The following is a 19,373-nucleotide window of genomic DNA, read 5'->3' on the forward strand; positions in this document are numbered from 1 at the left end:
CTTTGCTGTAAATAAACAGCACTGTAAGAAGAATACGTCTGCTATAGGGTCAGCCAGGTCCTGCTATTTTCTGTAAAAGTAGCCAGACTGTTTTTGAAGCTCAAAACACTGATTATATAAGGTGACTGCAGTCACATTCCGAGCTCCTCTTTGGTGGCCAAAAGAGATTTTAGGATGCTTCTGTGATAGGGATGGTGTTATTATGCCAATTATGGCCTGTACTGCATGCCAGGAACCTGCATTTGCACAAGTATTTAGCTTGGATCCTCTATGAGCATCACATGGACCTGTTAGAAGAATTTCGTCATGCTGGGATATCTGTGTATGTCATTCCGCAGGAGCTGTTTGGGTAAATTTGTCTTAAATTTTGTGATGGCACATGAAGCCCATTCTGTGGTTTTGCCACTGTACAGTGGAAAGCATCTGGAAATTTAACTACAGATGCCAATGACAGGTGTAATTTACAGCTCTTTGTGGTCTCAGCAAGACTTTTCCCACCACTGTGACAAGGATTCTTTATACCTACTTGCAATGTAAGGCAGCTGAACAGTTTTATGCATATTTTTACCAAAGACAGAGGCAGATGTTTTGTTTGGAGCATAATCACAAAGCAGAATGCAGAATCGTTCCCTTCGCACAATACCTTTTTTCTTTCCAATGCTGGTGACCATGATAGCTAGCACATGGTTTGAAAGTTAAGATGTTAGATTATCTGAGTCAAATAAACCATTTTCTTGCAGTTGCCCAGTGGGATATCTGAGGCAAAGTCCAGCTAAATGAGTGATGGTGAGATAGCTGTTCACCAGTGGGGCTGGAAAACATGAAGGCTGTTGTAGCATGGAGTGATTTATTCCCCTCGTATGCCACATTCAGGACATTCCACTTTTGGGTGTTATGAGTGACAGGAAAGTGAGTGATTTAGCCCCGTTTATGGATTGCGCAGTGACAGTCTATGATATGATGAACTTATCGTGTGTGATTTTTCTTATTACATCCTTTCAGACGTTAAATATCCTTTAAAGGGGACATCGGATGACCTTTTTACACACGTTGATATGATTTTTTTGGGTCTTAATGAAAAGCACTGAAAAAATGACCTTTGCTGTTTGTTCAAACCACCTATTTAAATTGAGCTGAAACAACACAAATCTTGAGTTTTTTGGGAGATTAATTAATTGTTTTATGTTCAAGCCACTAAAATTTGTAAAAACTAACGAGTTAACTTATTTTTTTCATGTTGTCCTAACACAAATCGATTGTGTGGAACCCAGCATTTTTTACAGATATAACTTACTTTGGTTAAATTTCTCAATGGTTGTGTAAACACACCTTTTACCCTGTCAAAAACACCAAAGTCCACGATAATCTGCTTTGCTTCCTCTCTCTTCAAATGCTGATCCAGACTGTTCATCAACACGCAAAACAAATTTGTAGTGTATGATATTGAATCATATTTTATATATTGTAATCACCATCACAGCATGTAATAAGTACTTTAATTGTGTTTACTTAACTGTATGATTTGAATTATACAACTTATTTCGAACACAGACATTACTTTGACCCAGTCACCTCTATTAACTTGGAATTTAAATGTAGAAACATGCAGTATTTGTAAAGCTGCTCTGAAACGATATGACATTATGCAAATTAATTGAATCAAATTTCATTTAAAATGCATTTTTGCTGAATAATAAAATAAATCTTCATCTAATACTCAAATTGGATATTTCAGGTGACTTTTAAATGTTCTAAATATCGTAACAACACTAAAACTATCATAACAAAACAACAAGCTAACTGTTTATATTTCACGTCTAAATTCCTAATAATAATAGAGCTGCACTGCTTATTAATGTGGCAATACCAGTGGGTTTAAAATCAGTAAAGTTACACTTTAAACTATTGTAGCATATTTCGAGGTCAGTGGTAATTCTTTTTAATAACAAAAAAAATAATGTTTTTATTTAAAAAAATCTAAAACTATAAAAACAAATTGTGTTAATGGACACCTTTTATTTTATGACATGATATCATCTGACATTAACAATTTATGTTATTTCCATAACTGATTATGCACGTCCTCTTCCTGAAGTGTGTTGACTTTGAGTTATTTTCCTGACCCTGGTGTGTGATGTCCACTGAGAGACACTGACGCAGATCAGGACTCAGGCATTCAGTTGATGGGGTGCGATAAGACCCATTTGGGGCATACTAATAAGTCATCTTGAGGGTAGATATTCAAAACATGAGCTGCGAGCTACCAAAGATAACAGTGCTGACTGATATTTTACATGAATAAGTCGAGTATTTTGTGTTGATGTCCTTGAGAGAAAAAGGCTGAAAAAATATTATTCATATTTATTATTGCATGTAGTTTAAGAATATTTAGATTTTTTTAAATATACAAAATAAGACCGGATATTCCCAATATAAATCATTTGATTTAGTTGTTTAAGTAATGGCTCCATTTTCATCATAAATGCCCCTTAATAAAACTGAAATACCGCCTGATTACAACGGAGTTAACGTGCAAGAAAGCATATAGAGAATTCAGGCTATGTCATACCCACAGGAGCTCAATGGTTTGCAATAGAGCACACAGACCCCCTAGTGGAAGTCACCGGTAAGGCAGAGTAGGGAGAACCATTGAGAAGATGTATAAGAGGTGATATCGTGACGCGATCCATTCAGTGTGAGCCGAGTGAGAGCAAAGCAGCTCCTCCACCTCCAGGACTCTCATTTACACCTACTCTGCCAGCAGCTGGAGAACACCAAACAATGGATAATAACTGTAAGTACTTGGTCTATTATGATTAAATTATTATTACAATATTTTAAGAAGTAGCCTATGTTTTTTAAGTATGTTTAAAGAAATTCAAATTACTGTATAATTGCATATGTAGTACTTTTTGTTATAAAAAGCTTGTTAATAATTACTCCCTGTAAACTATAGGCAAAATGTCATATTTTTAAAACAAAATCTGCTTATATCTCACAGTAAAGGTTGAAACGAGTTGAGGGATCACCACAACAGATCAGCAAAAGGAGTTTCCCTGTTCCTAGAGATCACCTGTTCGGTTAAAAGCTGCATTATGCGCGAGGAAAACTAGTTTCTGACGTTTTTTGTTTTTGGAGACGCGGGCGTGCGCTTTGGACACCATGGAGGACATCTTCAAGGATCAAGACTTTTGGTCCTTTAATGAGTCATCCAGAAACGCCACCAATGAAACCTACGGCGTCAACCAGACGGTGAATCCCCTGAAGCGGAACGAAGAGGTGGCCAAAGTGGAAGTTACCGTGTTGGCCTTGGTGCTGTTCTTGGCGCTTGCCGGTAACCTTTGCGTCCTTATTGCAATCCACACAGCCAAGCACAGCCAGTCTCGCATGTATTACTTCATGAAGCACCTCAGCATTGCAGACCTGGTCGTGGCCGTCTTCCAGGTTCTTCCTCAACTCATTTGGGACATCACTTTTCGCTTTTATGGTCCGGACATCTTGTGTCGGTTGGTGAAGTATCTTCAGACTGTTGGGATGTTCGCCTCCACCTACATGCTGGTGCTGATGTCCATAGACAGATGCATGGCGATTTGTCAACCTCTTCGTTCTTTGCACAAGCGAAAGGACCGCTGTTACGTGATTTGTTCTTGGGCACTGAGCTTACTTTTCAGCATCCCGCAGGTTTATATCTTCTCCTTACGGGAGGTGGGTTCAGGAGTCTATGATTGCTGGGGAGATTTTGTTCAGCCTTGGGGAGCGAAAGCCTACATTACGTGGATTAGTCTGACAATATACATTATACCAGTGGCCATTCTGAGTGTCTGCTACGGGTTGATAAGCTTTAAAATATGGCAAAACTTTAAAAGGAAGACGAAGAGGGACCAGTGCATCACTCTCACACCCAAAGCATCCAAAGGCAGCGCGCTCGCGCGGGTCAGCAGCGTCAAACTCATTTCCAAGGCCAAAATCACCACCGTTAAAATGACTTTTGTTATCGTACTGGCTTACATAGTGTGTTGGACTCCGTTTTTCTCCGTGCAGATGTGGTCAGCATGGGATCCTGAAGCACCGAGGGAAGGTGAGATTCTTGTGGTTTGATTTACGTTTTACGCACGTGCGAATGGATTCATATGAAATGTGTTGTGATTATTAACTTTTTGTGGAATCGATTGAAAGTTTTATTCATCTGTTTACTTTATTATTTTTTGTTCAAATTGCAAATGTTTTCCACCGTGATTTTGCTTTGTTTTGAACATGTTTTGAGCTGATATTCTTTATATTTTGATATGTTTTAATGATATTCTTTGGGTGGAAAAATTAAGACTGCCCAAAAATGTCTTTGAATTTACAATTTGTTATTTTTTTATAAAATAACTTATGACATTTCTTTCACATTTAAGAGTTATAAAAATATTGATTGATTGATTGATTGATTGATTGATTGATTGATTGATTGATTGCATAAATTGTGCCAAGTTTTGAGACATGTTTACAATCAACGTAATACCAACGTTTTAATTTTAAAAGAGTTAAGAAATAACTTAGTTCTGATTTTCTGTCACAAAAAAAACATTTGATATTCCAAGCAATTGTAAATTTCTCAAAAAAAAATCTTTTGGTGAAATTTTTTAATGAATTTGGAAGAAATTTTAACAGACTTTAGACCATGTAGCTTACAGTGAATACATACATACAAAAAAAAAAAAAAAAAATATATATATATATATATATATATATATATATATATATATATATATTTTTTTTTTTTTTTTTTTTTAAATTCTCAAATTATGTTTAACAGAGCAAAGAAATTTTCACAGTATTTCCTATAATATTTTTTCTTATGAAGAAAGTCTTATTTGTTTTAATTTCGTCTAGAATAAAAGCAGTTTTTAATTTAAAAAAATGGTTATTTATGGTCATCATGGCAAGATAAAATAAATCAGTTATTAGAAATGAGTTATTAAAACTATTATGTTTAGAAATGTGTTGAAAATATATTAAACAGAAATTGGGGAAAAAATAAATAGGGGGGCTAATAATTCAGGGGGGCAAATAATTCTGACTTCAACCAAATATAAATACAGGGATATATTTAATATCTGTGATGTTGCTGGTAAAGTTATCAAGCCTTTAGTCTTATTCACTAGAAATATATAGCAAAAGTAGTGTGTTAGTATTTATTTTTACAATTAATCTTTCTTTTGTTATTTAGTAGAGTAAGAATGAGTAGAATAACGTACATGATTGTACCCTGTTTTTAAATCGCATTCACAGATCAAACATTTCTGCTATTATTTATAGCTTAACTGATGTTTCTCTCTAACTTTTGCAAAGCATGATGGGGTGTAGAAAAAAATGTGCATACAGTAAGCTGTGACATGAGTGCTTTTCTTTGATGACATCGATTTTGAGGTCAACTTGGACCTTTAGTTAATTTGAAAGTTTCCTCAGGTATGGTGGTGGAATATGGTATAATTTAGCTTTAAAGACCCTCAAAACCAGATTATGAAGTCATGCTTAAAAAATGAATTTAAAAATTGTGTTTAAACAAATAATCCACTGTCATTTTAGATGGATGGTGTTTTCAAGCACTATAATGTTTTCACACCATCTAATATCTTTTTTCAGCTGATAAACATTTTCAGCTACCACTTAAACACACTTGTTCAAAAAGTCCAAAGGTGAAAAATGTGGTTATCAGTCTGGTCGTGTCAGATAACCAACACATTTTAAAGGGCAGTCTAATGAGTTTTCAGCACTGCGTTAAACGCTTCCTGACAATGATATTGTGTTCTTTCAAAAGCTAAGCTGCTTTTAATTTTTTTGTAATTTGTGGGATGAGATGAATAAGATTCTATCAGTCCAGAGCTGGTATTGCTGTGATGGGTATCTCACTTTTAAATCACTACAGATGTAGTCCACTATAAACAGCAGAGCCATAAAGACCAGCCTCGGGGAAACATTAATATTCAGCAGAGCAGCACAGCTTAAATCATGAGCGTCTGCAGTATGAGAAATCACCCACCCATATAAAACCCCAGACACGACTCCAGATTTAAAAAAAAAATGCTGTTTTGAATATATAAGCATAATAAAGTTATAAGATATTTTTTGCATGTACATATTATGAGATCAATGGCTTGACATTTACAAATAGAGACATTCAGGAGCTTTAAAACTTACAGAAGTATTAAATTTTTAAAAATAGTGAGTGACAAATTTGACTTATGTTTTGGTATAAGCTCAAAGGTTCAAGATTACAGGAACTGCATTTCATCTCTTGTGTGTTTTAAAGAAAATGTTAATGAGCAATACTCTTGCCAGGAGTTTTACTATGTTTGTCTTGTAGCAATAAAAAGAGTAAGACATGGTCACACATCATACACTTCAGAGAGAAAAAAATACACACTGTAAAACCTAACAGTCAACTTTAAAATTTACTGAAAGTTAATTCTACTCATTTGAAAAGAGTTTTGAACTCAGTGTTGAAGGTAATGAGTCAATTTTATACCTCATTACTTCAACTTAAATGGAGTAAGTTCACAGTACTCATATAGATTTTTTAACTCAAATAGTTTGTAGCAAGCAGTTTCCTCAAATGTTTGAGTTGCCTTAACTTATTGGGTTTTACAGTTCTCAGTTGGTTTGAGTTCTCTTTATTTTTTGGGTTTCACTGTGCTAAAATTACTTTGTTTACTCAAATGGATCAAGTTCACAGTACTAATTAGGATTAGTTTTTGAACTTAAATGGTTTGAGTTACCTTAACTTTTTGGGTTTGACAGTGCATAAATATTATCAGCCTCTGAGAAAGAGAGTACACTGTATAAAGAGATTACTTCAAAAAAAAACATTGGTCCATTGCCTTAAATGTGATAAGTTGATTTTACCTTTAAAAATGCAAGTAATTCTTTTGTAAGAACTAAGTTTAGTTAAGGTGACTGGGTTTCACACAATTCCTTTATGTTGTCTCAACACTAATCGATTAAGTTAACCTAAGGTGATTGAACATAAAACAATTAAATTGTCCCACAAAAACCCTTAAGAATTGTGTTGATTCAGCTCATTATAAATAAGTAGTTTAAACAAGCAGCAAAAGTGATTAGTTACTTAAAGTGAGTAAATTACCTTAAATGCAACAAGTTAAATTTACAAAAATAATGTAAGTAAACCCATTGTAACTTGAAACTGTTAAGTTGAAATAATTTTTATTATTATGCAAATTGTACTCACTTTTTTAAAGTCAACTAATCCCTTTTCAGACTATTTTAGCATGTCTTTTTCGAATAATTACTGTAGTTATCACAGTATTACATATTTGGTGGTTTATTAAGTATATAAAATCTACAATTATAGCCTGTATTGAATTTAGAAGACACACTGGTAGAGCAGATTTATTTTACTGTATGTAATTTAGCTGGAGAAAAAAAAAAAATTATATATATATATATATATATATATATATAAAATAAAGGTGTATTGAAAAAAAAGTGATTAGTTTACTTTTATTTTTTAAAAAGTGAGTACAGTTTGCATAATTATAAAAATTAAGTCAACTTAACAGTTCCAAGTTTCAGTGGGTTTACTTACATTATTTTTGTAGTCAACTTGTTGCTTTTAAGGCAATTGGTTTACTCGCTTTAAGTAACTAATCACTTTTTACAGTGCATGCACATAGTTGGTTTACTTAATAATTTTAAGATTTACTCACTTTTTTTAAAGTGAGTAAAAGTCAACTAAACACTTTTTTAACTGTGTATGAGATACACTGTAGAATGCTGGGCTCCACACATTTCATTCAGGTTGTCCCAACACAAATCAATTAAGTTAACAATCAGTTAACAATTTAAGTTAATTTTTTGGGGTGACTTAATGGCTCAGTGGTCGACTCACAGCAAGAAGGTCACTGGTTCGAGTCCTGGCTAGGCCAGTTGGCATTTCTGTGTGGAGTTTGCATGTTCTCCCTGTGTTCGTGTGGGTTTCCTTCGGGTGCTCTGGTTTCCCATACAGTCCAAAGGCACTATAGGTAAATTGGATAAACTAAATTGTCCATAGTGTATGTGTGTGAATGATTATGGATGTTTCCCAGTACTGTGTTGCAGCTGGAAGGGCATCTGCTATGCAAAACATATGCTGGATAAGTTAGTGGTTCATTCCGCTTTTGCGACCCCTGATGAATAAAGGGACAAAGCCGAAGAAAAATAATGAATGATTAATCTTTTTTTTATCTTTTTTTTACAAATTTAAATTGATTGAACATGAAACAATTAAGTTGTCTCCCCAAAATGTGATAATTGTGTTGTTTCAACTCATTTTAAATGAAAAAAGCAAATGTTATTTTTTGATTGTACTGACAGCTACCATAAAGAATTGTAATTGCTTATGCACACATCATGGCAAAACTTAAATATTAAGACAACACTTAGCAGATGTATGCATTAACAGTGGCTGATATCACAGCTATAGAAAAATGCCTTACATTTGCATAAATGTGTGGGGAAAAAGAGCAGTTTCTTTTGGCTGAGAGAAGTGTTGTGTTTGGAAACATTGAAGATATAATGCGCAAAGCTCAGATCTAATAAGATTAAATGAGAGCTTTATGTTAAGACTCTTCTGGGTTTGGCAGTGTCATGGCAGGTTTGGCCGCGAGTGTTGTTCTCCTCTCCATGGCACTTACTTAAATTGCAAGAGCAAAACAGCTTTCCAGTAAGTCTTCCAAACTTTTAGAGAGACAAATGAGAGTCATTGACCTGTTGGACTACAATAAGAACATACTTAGAGTTAATTTCGTTTTATGCAATGGAGATCAAATATTTTGGGTCAGTTGGATTTTTCTGAAAGAAATTCATGCATTTATTCAGCAAGTGTGCATTAAATAGAACCTTATTTTTTGTTTGTTTGTGATGCAGTCATAAAAAGACAATTTTCTGTAAAACATGTAATTCCATTGTCACATTTGTAATGAATCAAAAGTAGGTCAGTTCACTTAAATTAAACTGTGATATAGAATATTAACCACAAAAATACTATTTAGGTGCAAATTTAGCATTTTTTCAACTCTTGTCTGCTTTTGGGGATGTTTTCATTTACTCAGGGGTGATTTTGAGGCTTAATTTGGCCACAACTTTCTCTGTGTTTCAGCAAATGGAATAATTGTTGGTGACAAATCTAATTTTTGAAAAGTTTAAAATTTATATTTTGGCCAAATTTATCCTTTATTTTAGTGGCTCTTTTTTCCCCATTGACTTCCATTATAATGACTTTTCTTATTTCAAAGCCATGCCACCATATTATTATGTATTCTTTATTGTTGATGGTTTTCCAGTTGGGAAGAGATACAATTTTTCATTTTTGCTGTTGATCATCAGTTGCAGTTCAAAGAAAGCTTAGTTTCCTGTTGGTGTGTCTGCATGTGTGAGTGAGTTTTGCATCCTTATCTTTGTATGTCTGAGAAATCACATCAAAATAAGCACCTCAACTCTCAGAATATAGTAACCATAGTACTGTATTAGTGTATTTATGCATGCACAGTATAATCTGCTGTTTTACTCTATATAAAAGCCAGAAACTTTTTTTGCACAGGCCTATCTAAAGGGTTAATGGTGCCAACTGATGACCAACAGAAAGAATTACACATTTTAACTTTTGCCAACAGTGCAACATGAATTATTATTTTGGCAAAAGAAAAAATAAAAGACTTGCTTTTTTATTTGAATAATAAATACTTTTATGAATTATTATTGAATAATTTATTTATTCATTTACAAAAACAAAGTTACACAACACAGAACTTCTTTTTAAAAAAAGCCTCATAGGACTCTAGTATTGTTACAAAAACAGAATAAAGTACAATAAATATTAAAATGTAATCCAGAAAAAAATGGAAAAAGGAGAAAAAATAAATAAATCTTTAATAAATCACTAACTTGCATAAATGTCATGCTTTCAACTTTTTTTATACTGTTGTTTAATTTAACCATTAAAAGAGTACCTTTTTTCTTTTCCACCCTATTTAAAAAAAAAACCTTTTCATTCTCTCTCTCTCTGTCCATTGATCTCCTTTCGATGGTACAGAGATGTGCTTGCCTAGTTTTATATGAGGCCTGTGAGCTCAGCACAAATAGAAAGTAGCAAACAGAAAAGCAATACACTTGACTGAAGCCCCATCTGGGTTTGTTGCTTACTCCTTTATTTCTGAATTCAATTTCCACGAGAGACAGAAGGCTCAAATGCGCAATCTTTATGTCTTAACATTTAATGTGAATGACCACACACAGATACGTACACCCTGAAAAATAAGTTCTTGTCAACCTGTTTGCCTCTCAGTTAATCATTTATTTGCTTACATGTGATCCATATGTCTTATTTTCCAAGCTTGTTTTCCCAGTGCTTGGTCTTATTTAAACTGTGCCACTGCTAATATCAGCGCTCTTGATAAATATGAAGCAAAGAAGGCTGTGAAAAAATGTTTATATTGTTTAACCTTTTGCTCAAAATGTTCACAAAACAAATATCTTATTGATAAATACATGAGTGCTACAATTATTGGCACCCCTATAAATTCATATGATCAAAATATTTTCTACGTATATTCTCATTGATATCTCTTATAGTTTAGTACACCTGGATTATGAGAAAGTTGAAATTGTTCAAGCACACTGTTTGACAGGGCTTTACGTATGAATAAACACACATAGTCCAGACTCACTCGGTCATTCATCACAGTGGATAAAACCAAAGAACAGAACTGTGATTGAAGGCAAAGGGTTGTTGAGCTTTACAAAATAGAAAGCAGATTTAAGTAAACAGTAAAAATAATAAATGTGTCCGTATCCAGAATCAGTACTGAAGAAATTCCAGTTATCTGTAAGTGTTATGGATCAGTCTGGAAGAGATGTGTGTCTGTCTGTAAGGAGGATGGTTTGAGTGGGAAGAAAAAATCATCAAGACTCACAGCTGATGGAAAATTGCTGAATTTAGTTTGGTCTTGAGGTCAGAAAATCTCCAAAACTACAACCCGACATCACAAACATCACCACAAAGTGTTTGAAAGGGTTTGAGGAAAAACAGCCCTTTATTTCACAAAAAAAAAAAAACCCAACAAAAACAGCACAAGCAACTTAGTTTTCATTTTGATTCAAGATCAAAAAGTTTAACAATAATGGATGGACAAGGTGTTCCCCCCTCACACCCTTCATTTTTTTATTAAACTGACAATACAAGAACATCAGAACAAAGTCCAAGGGAGGACAGACAGATCTTAAAAAAGGTCAATAATATAAGAAAAGCCATAGGAAAAAATAAAATCACATACAAATACAAATAATCCTATTAGACAGAAAGATAAAATAATAATACTAAAATTACTAAATTAAGCAAACAAAATTAAACAAATGAATGTAATTACAATGACACTTAAACGAATAACCATAAGGAAAGCAGCTAAAATCAAAGATCTTCTTTAAATACATCGATATAATATTTCAGGAATCTTAGGTTATTTTTATTCTTAATAAGATGAAATGATTTTAGGAGGGAGTTAAATTCTATTCTAAAAAGAGCAAAGGATGGATTATTTGCAAATTTCTGTTTGTGAATGAAAATTTGCCATATAAGATAAAAAAATTTATAATGTGTTCTATGGGTTTATTTTTTGGTTGGTACAATAAAAAATAATGTTTTTTAAACTAAAGCAATTCACAGCATTGGCAGAATGAAATATATGAGAACTTAGCAGTGACCAAAATTGCTTGGATATTGGACAATCAAAAAACATATGTATTTATGTCTCCTTTGCTTGTTTGCAGAAAGAACAGGAACTGTCGATGTCGAAAAAATTTAAAAACACTAGAATTTGCCGGATAAATTGTATGTAAATTTTTAAAATGGATTTCTTTTGCCTTGTTGGAAATGCAACATTTCCCAGATAAAAGCCTTCATTACTCACATAGCTTATAACAAAGGTGCCAGTATAGTGGAGGGCAGTATAAATTCCCATTTTTTGACACAATCCATAAATGCACTGAAAAATGTAATCTTACACATTATAAAGTAATTTTTTGGTAGTTTTCATATTTATTTTAAATCCCTCTTGCTGTTTCCAAAAAGGCGAAAAAAATCATTTTAGATTTTTCAAAAATCATCAATGTTCTGAATCAATTCTGAGCTTAGTTCTTAACAGCAGATGGCGCTGTATGCTTTACAAACAGCCGTACTCTGCTTGCATCCAATTCCTTGCAAATACTGGCTGAACCAAAAATAATTATTAATAAAGTTAGGAAAAGTTGAAGTGTGTTACAAGGGTGTTCATAGTAAGCTGTGTTTACTTTAATCTTGTGACATAAAAACCAACTCGCACAAGTGCTCCTCCACATGAGTGTTTGAGAGTACACTTAAAATCTAGCCTAGAGCACTCCAGCTTTGTTGCTAAATGGCTAACATAGATTTTATTGAGAGAGTAGCTGTGCTTTATGTGCTTTAGTAGGCTGAAAAACAGCAAAGATTCGTTCACTAGATCCTTTCAGAGGTGCACCCAGCTCTGTGAATTCATAAACACCTTCAGAAACTGTTCCTGGATGATGGAGGCTTTCAGTGATGCTTCTGACCGAGCTAAGCCCAGTTTGATGAACTGTTGTCCGGTGTCAGCAGGAGGATTTGCCGTTAGGACACCAACATCAGGCCTCCATCATAATCACGCCCCTAGCAAGCTCCTGATTGGTTAATGTGGCATGAATGTCTGTTAAAATTTAGATTTTCCAACTCAAGTGAATCACGTGATTCGCACATTAAGTACATCAAACACGCAAAGCGCTCAATTCGCGTCGCTTCATTCGCACAAATCGCGTCATTCACACCACCTCATTTGTGCCAATCGCACCGCAGGATGCATTGACTTAACACGTAAATCAGTCGTGCTTGATGCTTCATCTGAATCTGGTGTGAACGCACCATTATGGTGTGTTTTTGTTGATCTCCAGTATTCATTCCTTTATATGTTTTTTTTCCCCACTAGGTTATTTTTTCTTTCTATGTAGCCTTACCAGCACAACTTAGCTGTTTCTCTATTCCTGACACTGACAGATCTTTTTAAAATGCACCACAGTTTTTGGGGAAAGGTCTGTGGTACTGTAGGTTCATGGTTCATGTCTCAGATTCTTCTTTTTTACCCACATTATTCATCCTTTTAGTCAGAGTGTGGACATCACTGGAGTTTATATCATACAAGCCAATTCACTTTAGTCTGCAATAGGCATGTTTAATTTAAAAACACAGCCGTCTTGCCAGCTAAATATTAATCAGAATTTTGTCACCTGCTTTTCATTTCCTCTTCTCATCCTAACAATCATATTTAAGGCCTACTCAAGGTGCAAAGCACTGCAGTCATGCCGGTGTTCTACTGTTAAAATTATTCATGTTTGGATTTACAGAATTTGCATTATATAATTTAGTTTTTCATTTATAGTTGATAACAGGTTTACTCAGTGTCAGAATCCCAACCCAAAATTGAACTCACATAATAAGCAAAACTCAGTCCTCATACAACTAATTAATGGGTATATCGAAACTGACAGAGGGGTCATACACACTCAAATACATTGCAGTAATTTAACAAAAAATAGAAGACACACACACACACGCACGCACACACAAACTTATTCCAAAACAAATAATTAAAATACCATACATCTATCATATTCAATTATACATAAATCATAAAAATAAAAAATTTATTTGTGCTCATTGTTTTTACCATTTACCAGCATGCACTATAGCAAACAAAATATTGGGTTATTTTAACTCATTAACTCATTGTCGTCCTCTTCCATGCAAAAAAGAAAAGGAAAAGAGATGACATAAACTACATAATTTAGCTCACAAATGAAATGTAAAAATTTAAATGAAAAAGGGAAACACACAACAAACGAATAAATAAGCAATCTTAACTTTTAAATAAACCTTTTAATTTAAATACCTTTGGCTTCAGTCCTCGCATGATAGACTGTAAAAAATATGGACGTAGTATCCGTGACGTCACCCAGAGGTTTCTGAAGAGGGCAAATGAAGCTATAAGTGTGCATGGCCAACCGTTGCCATTTTGTTCGCGGGTCATTGCACCCACTGGGGGTAACCAAAAATGGGCAAAGAGGCGGGGCATGAGCGGAGCTACAGATGCCTGCTAGCATTTTGTTTAGATGAGTTTATCTTTTCTTTGTTTGTGTTCTGACCACATGTGGATGGTTATAAACTATAAATAAATTCTGTTTAGACTTAAAAACACTGTTGTAAAACGTTGAGCCATTAAGCATTGTTCTTATGACGTTGTTCAACATGAGGAAAATTACTTCCTAATACTTCAAATATAGTCTGTGTTAGTAAATGCAAGGCTATTCATGAAATCCAGGTGTAAAACTGCATGACAGTGTTTCAAATGACTGTTCAAGAATTTTCAAGAATAAAAATTTCACTCAAAAAAAAAGGTCACTTGACTGGTTTGTGAGCACAATTAAGTGCACACAGCATGCCATATTATCTGCTACTGTAATTGTAAGAAATAATCCCAAAAGGCCACATCCATTGTGTAAAGCCACATAAAATCAAACAAAAAATATGATATATGTGTAGAGCTCAGTGGCTAATCAGCTGGAATCAGCTATGGTGATGTGATGGCGACTGGCAAGACCTAGCTGTCACTCAAGTGCTCACGCCCTTATTTATGCAGACTTAATACAAATGAAATGAATGAGTTACCCCCTCACAGTTGTAATGGAGGGTAATAATAGCTATATGCTAATATACCAAAACTGTCTTTTGTACCAGCCTGTAGACATGTTTTTATCAGCTATAAAAATTGCCAATTTAGCATGGCAGTCAGTGGACATCTGCAGTTTCTGGAGCCAGCCCCCAAAGGCCAGTTGATGAATTGCAGTTTCAGTTACTTTCGTATTAGCTTCATGAGGGAGCTTCATGTTGCCTCTTGCCTCGCACTCACTTTATATTCATTCATTTGAATTGCAAGTTCTGTTTTTGTTTTTTCTCAGGTGAAATTATCTTTTTTCTATCCTAGATTTATTGCTAGCAATATTTAAAAATTTTTCATGAAAAGATTTCACATAACAGTTCCAGTTTTCCGATTCTAATTGGATGAGCTGCATTCTTTTCTATTTTTATCCGCTCTGAAAATGCAACTCAAATTTGAGTAAAATGTTGATAAACCAAACTGTTGTTGCTTTATTTTTACTTGAACAATTTAACTCATCCATGCTAAAGTATTCAATTCTTATGCATCACAGTTTTCTGTAAATGACTGTATATGGTGTTATTAAAAAGCAAATTGACCTTTCTCACAGTTAAGGGTTTTTCTCACTTCAGCTCTTGCTTGCGAACACTCTTTTCCCAAGATGAAAATCACAACAACTTTGACCTCGAGTAGCTTATTGCTTAAATGTAAATAGGAGCATAATGAGTTTACCTCTTTCAGTCATCTCCTGCTTTCTAGCTTAGCAGATCTTTCAGCATTGTTATGAGCTAGCAAACAAGTTCTTGTTTATTCTGTCTATATGTGTCTGTTTGTAAAGCAAGGACAGCTCAGTGACAGATTCCACAGGCCGCTTCCACTGTTTTTTTAATAAAGAAGTCACATGACATCATGCAGTTTTGCAGTGCAAAACAAGATTGTCGGAAATGATAAAGCATGTCTGATTTTGGGGCTCAATGCTGAATGACACTAAAGCTTTTCACATTTTTCTGAACTTCTTAGATAAATAAAACAGTGGCGCAGGCCCTTATCACGATACGTAACCAAAATAAATTGCTTCATTTGGAATGACTGTTGTATTAGTGGGCAACGTTTTCCCAGTGACATATTTTCATCTTTCCTTCTGCAGTTGCTCATTCAGATCTAATCTGTGCTAATAGGAGATCTGAGAGATTGCTCAGTATGAGGTTAGATATAGGACACTAAATCATTCATCTTAACTTTTTGTTTGTCACTGAATGTCACTCTTGTTTAATGTCAGGTTTACTTTTAAAACAACAAATCAGAAATTGCTAACAAACAGTAGTTTTGCCAAATTTATCATTTGTTAAAAGTTTGTGCTCTCGATTCAGACACCCATGCCATCGTAATTTTTTTGTGTTTCGATCACACATCCTTCAATACTTACAAAAGTTGACCGCTCAAAATTGTAAGGCAACTTGAAGCAGAGCTTTTTTGAGTTGACGAAACTTAAATCAAGTCAAGTGCAGTACTTAGGTTGAATCCATTCAAAGAAGCTCTGCAGCAAGTTGCCTTACAAAATTGAGTTGAGACAAATTTTTTTTACAGTGTATGTCTTATGTCAAGTTGCTGCAAATTAAACGTTCTAGTTACTGCAACTTCATTTTTACAGTTCTCATAGCTTTTTTCGAGTTACTTAAACTTCATTTTTGTAGTAACCACAAATAATTTTTTTGTAGTTACTGCAACTCATTTTTCTTATTTACCACAAATTACGTTTTCTAGTTACTGCAATCATTTTTATTGTTCTCAAAGTTTTTTCTAGTTACCAAAACATATTTTTTTCTAGTTACCGCATGTTACATTTTCTAGTTACCGCAAATTCATTTTTATCGTTCTCATAGCTTTTTTCTTGTTACTGAAACTTCATTTTTGTAATTACCACAAATTATTATTTTTTGGATGTCGCAACTTCTTTTTTCTAGTTACCGCATGTTACTTTTTCTAGTTACCACAAATTCATTTTTATTGTTCTCATAGCTTTTTTTCTAGTTACTGAAACTTAATTTTTGTAGTTACCACACATTCTTTTTTTCTAGTTACTGCAACCTGTTTTTTTTTGTTACCGCAAATTAAGTTTTCTAGTTACTGCAACTTCATTTTTATAGTTCTCATAGCTTTTTTCTAGTTACCGAAACTTAATTTTTCTAGTAACCACAAATTTTTTTTCTAGTTGCCGCAACTTATTTTTTTCTAGCATGTTACATTTTCTAGTTAGCGCAACTTCATTTTATAGTTCTCATAGCTTTTTTCTAGTTACTGAACTTAATTTTTGTAGTTACCACAAATTCCTTTTCTAGTTAGTGCAACTTAATTTTTTAGTTACCGCATATTACATTTCCTAGTTACCGCAACTGCATTTTTATAGTTCTCATACATTTTTTCTAGATATTCTATAAGTTTAGTTTAGTCTAGTTTTTCTATTTTCTGGAACTTTTTTTTGCTAGTTACAAAAATATATATTTTTGCCGTATTTACGATATAATGATCATCTGCTCATACATTATATTTTGATCTATGTTGTATTTATTTTACAAAAGAATTCAAAAACATTCATTGATTTGTGTATAAAAAAATCCTTTTTATAAATGTAACTTGAGGCAGACACCAAAATATTCTTTGACCCAAAGCTGTTTTTTTTCTCCTCCACAGCGATGCCCTTTATCATCTCCATGTTGCTGGCCAGTCTGAACAGCTGCTGCAACCCCTGGATCTACATGTTTTTTGCTGGCCATCTCTTCCATGACCTGAAGCAGAATCTGTTTTGCTGCTCCACACTCTATCTAAAGTCCTCTCAGTGCCGCTACGATCCAGAGCAAGATTCCCGTAAGAGCAACTCCTCCACCTACGTCATCAAAAGTACCAGCAGCCAGCGGAGCATCACCCAAACCTCCATCACATAAACCAGACGCGCAGTATCCCAAACCCATATACACCACAGGAAAGCTAAGAGACTGCAATGCAAGCTAAATGTCACAATCAGTTTGCTTCAGCTGGGTTTTCATCTGGGAATAATTCAGAATGTCAGTTTAATTACTCCACTTGTGTTTCACACATTTTCTTATCTCCAAGGACCTCCAGTGGCAGTAATCTGTTTTTTTTTTACTTCATGTTTTGTGTTTCTAGACTTTACAGAAAGAATGTTGTCCAATTCTGGTTCATGTTTACACTTAAAACATGTTTACACACATTACTAAGATGCATTTTAGACGTGATCACAATTAGACTAGGGAGAAATTTATTTTACACGTGGCATTTTAACCTGTACTTTTTGTCCACTTTTGACCATTTTCCTGATTTCTTTGAAGGGAGGATCTATGTGTGGGTGTATGGACTTTCAATTTAATATTGCAAAGTGCACAAATTATACAGTGACTCTCTCTCTCTCTCAAATTATACTGGTAAGTATTCATAGCGCTTCACTTTTTCCACATTTTTTATGTCACAGCCTTATTCCAAAATGGATTAAATTCATTGAACTCCTCAAAATTCTACACACAAAACCCCATAATTACAATGTGAAAAAAGATTTTTTTTTAATTGTTACAAATTTCTTAAAAATAAAAAACCTGAAAAATCTCTTGTACACAGTATTCACAGCCTTTGCTGTGAAGCTCTAAATTGAGCTCAGGTACATTCTGTTTCCACTGATCATTCTTGAAATGTTTCAGCAGCTTAATTGGAGTTCACCTGTGGTAAATTCAGTTGATTGGACATGATTTGAAAAGGCATACATCTGTCTATATAAGGTCCCAGGATTGACAGTGCATGTCAAAGAACAAACCAAGCATGAAGACAAAGGAATTGTCTGTAGACCTCCGAGACAGGAGTGTCTCGAGGCACGAAGCTGGGGAAGGTTACAGAAACATTTCTGCTGCTCTGAAAGTTCCAATGAGCGCAGTGGCCTCCAGCATCCATAAGTGAAAGATGTTTGGAACCACCAGGACTCTTCCTAGAGCTGGCCAGTGATCGGTGGAGAAGGGCCTTAGTCAGGGAGGTGATCAATAACCCGATGGTCACTCTGTCTGAGCTCCAGTGATCTTCTGGGGAGAGAGGAGAACCTTACAGAAGGACAACCATCTGTGCAGCAATTCACCAATCAGGCCTGTATGGTAGAGTGGCCAGAGGAAAGCCGCTCCCTGCCTGGAATTTGCCAAAAGGCATCTGAAGGACTGTCAGACCATAAGAAAAAAAATTCTCTGGTCTGATGGCCCAACCAGAGTCCAGACCTGAATCCTATTGAACAACTCTGTAGAGATCTGAAAATGGCTGTACATCGTCGCTTCCCATCCAAACCGATAAAGCTTGAAAGGTACTGCAAAGAGGAATGGACAAAAATTCCCAAAGACAGGTGTGCCAAGCTTGTGGCATCATATTTAAAAAGACTTGAGGCTGTAATTCCTGCCAAAGGTGCATCAACAAAGTATTGAGCAAAGGCTGTGAATACTCATGTACATGTGATTTTTCAGGTTTTTATTTTTAATAAATTTGCAACAATTTCAAAAAAATCTTTTTTCACATTGTCATTATGGGGTATTGTGTGGAGAATATGGGGGAAATAAATAAATTTTATCAATTTTGGAATAAGGCTGTAAC

The 19,373-nt window shown here is 34.5% G+C and overlaps 1 protein-coding gene across 1 annotated transcript; it reads left to right on the forward strand.

Annotated features, from left to right (window-relative positions):
- The first annotated feature begins 2,704 nt into the window (after positions 1-2,704).
- oxtra (oxytocin receptor a) lies at positions 2,705-18,212 on the forward strand. Its single transcript, XM_056459125.1, has 3 exons — positions 2,705-2,794; positions 3,002-4,078; positions 17,430-18,212. Exons 2-3 carry the CDS (start codon positions 3,163-3,165, stop codon positions 17,678-17,680), a joined length of 1,167 nt encoding a protein of 388 aa, XP_056315100.1. The 5' UTR covers positions 2,705-2,794; positions 3,002-3,162; the 3' UTR covers positions 17,681-18,212.
- Positions 18,213-19,373: the final 1,161 nt, after the last annotated feature.

This window comes from Danio aesculapii, chromosome 6 (genome assembly GCF_903798145.1).
Source record: "Danio aesculapii chromosome 6, fDanAes4.1, whole genome shotgun sequence".
Taxonomy (NCBI): domain Eukaryota; kingdom Metazoa; phylum Chordata; class Actinopteri; order Cypriniformes; family Danionidae; genus Danio; species Danio aesculapii.

Coding starts and splice junctions, on each gene's coding strand:
- oxtra (XM_056459125.1), top strand. CDS start 3,163: ATGGAGGACATCTTCAAGGATCAAGACTTTTGGTCCTTTAATGAGTCA. Junction 4,079..17,429: donor TCCTGAAGCACCGAGGGAAG/GTGAGATTCTTG, acceptor TCTCCTCCACAG/CGATGCCCTTTATCATCTCC.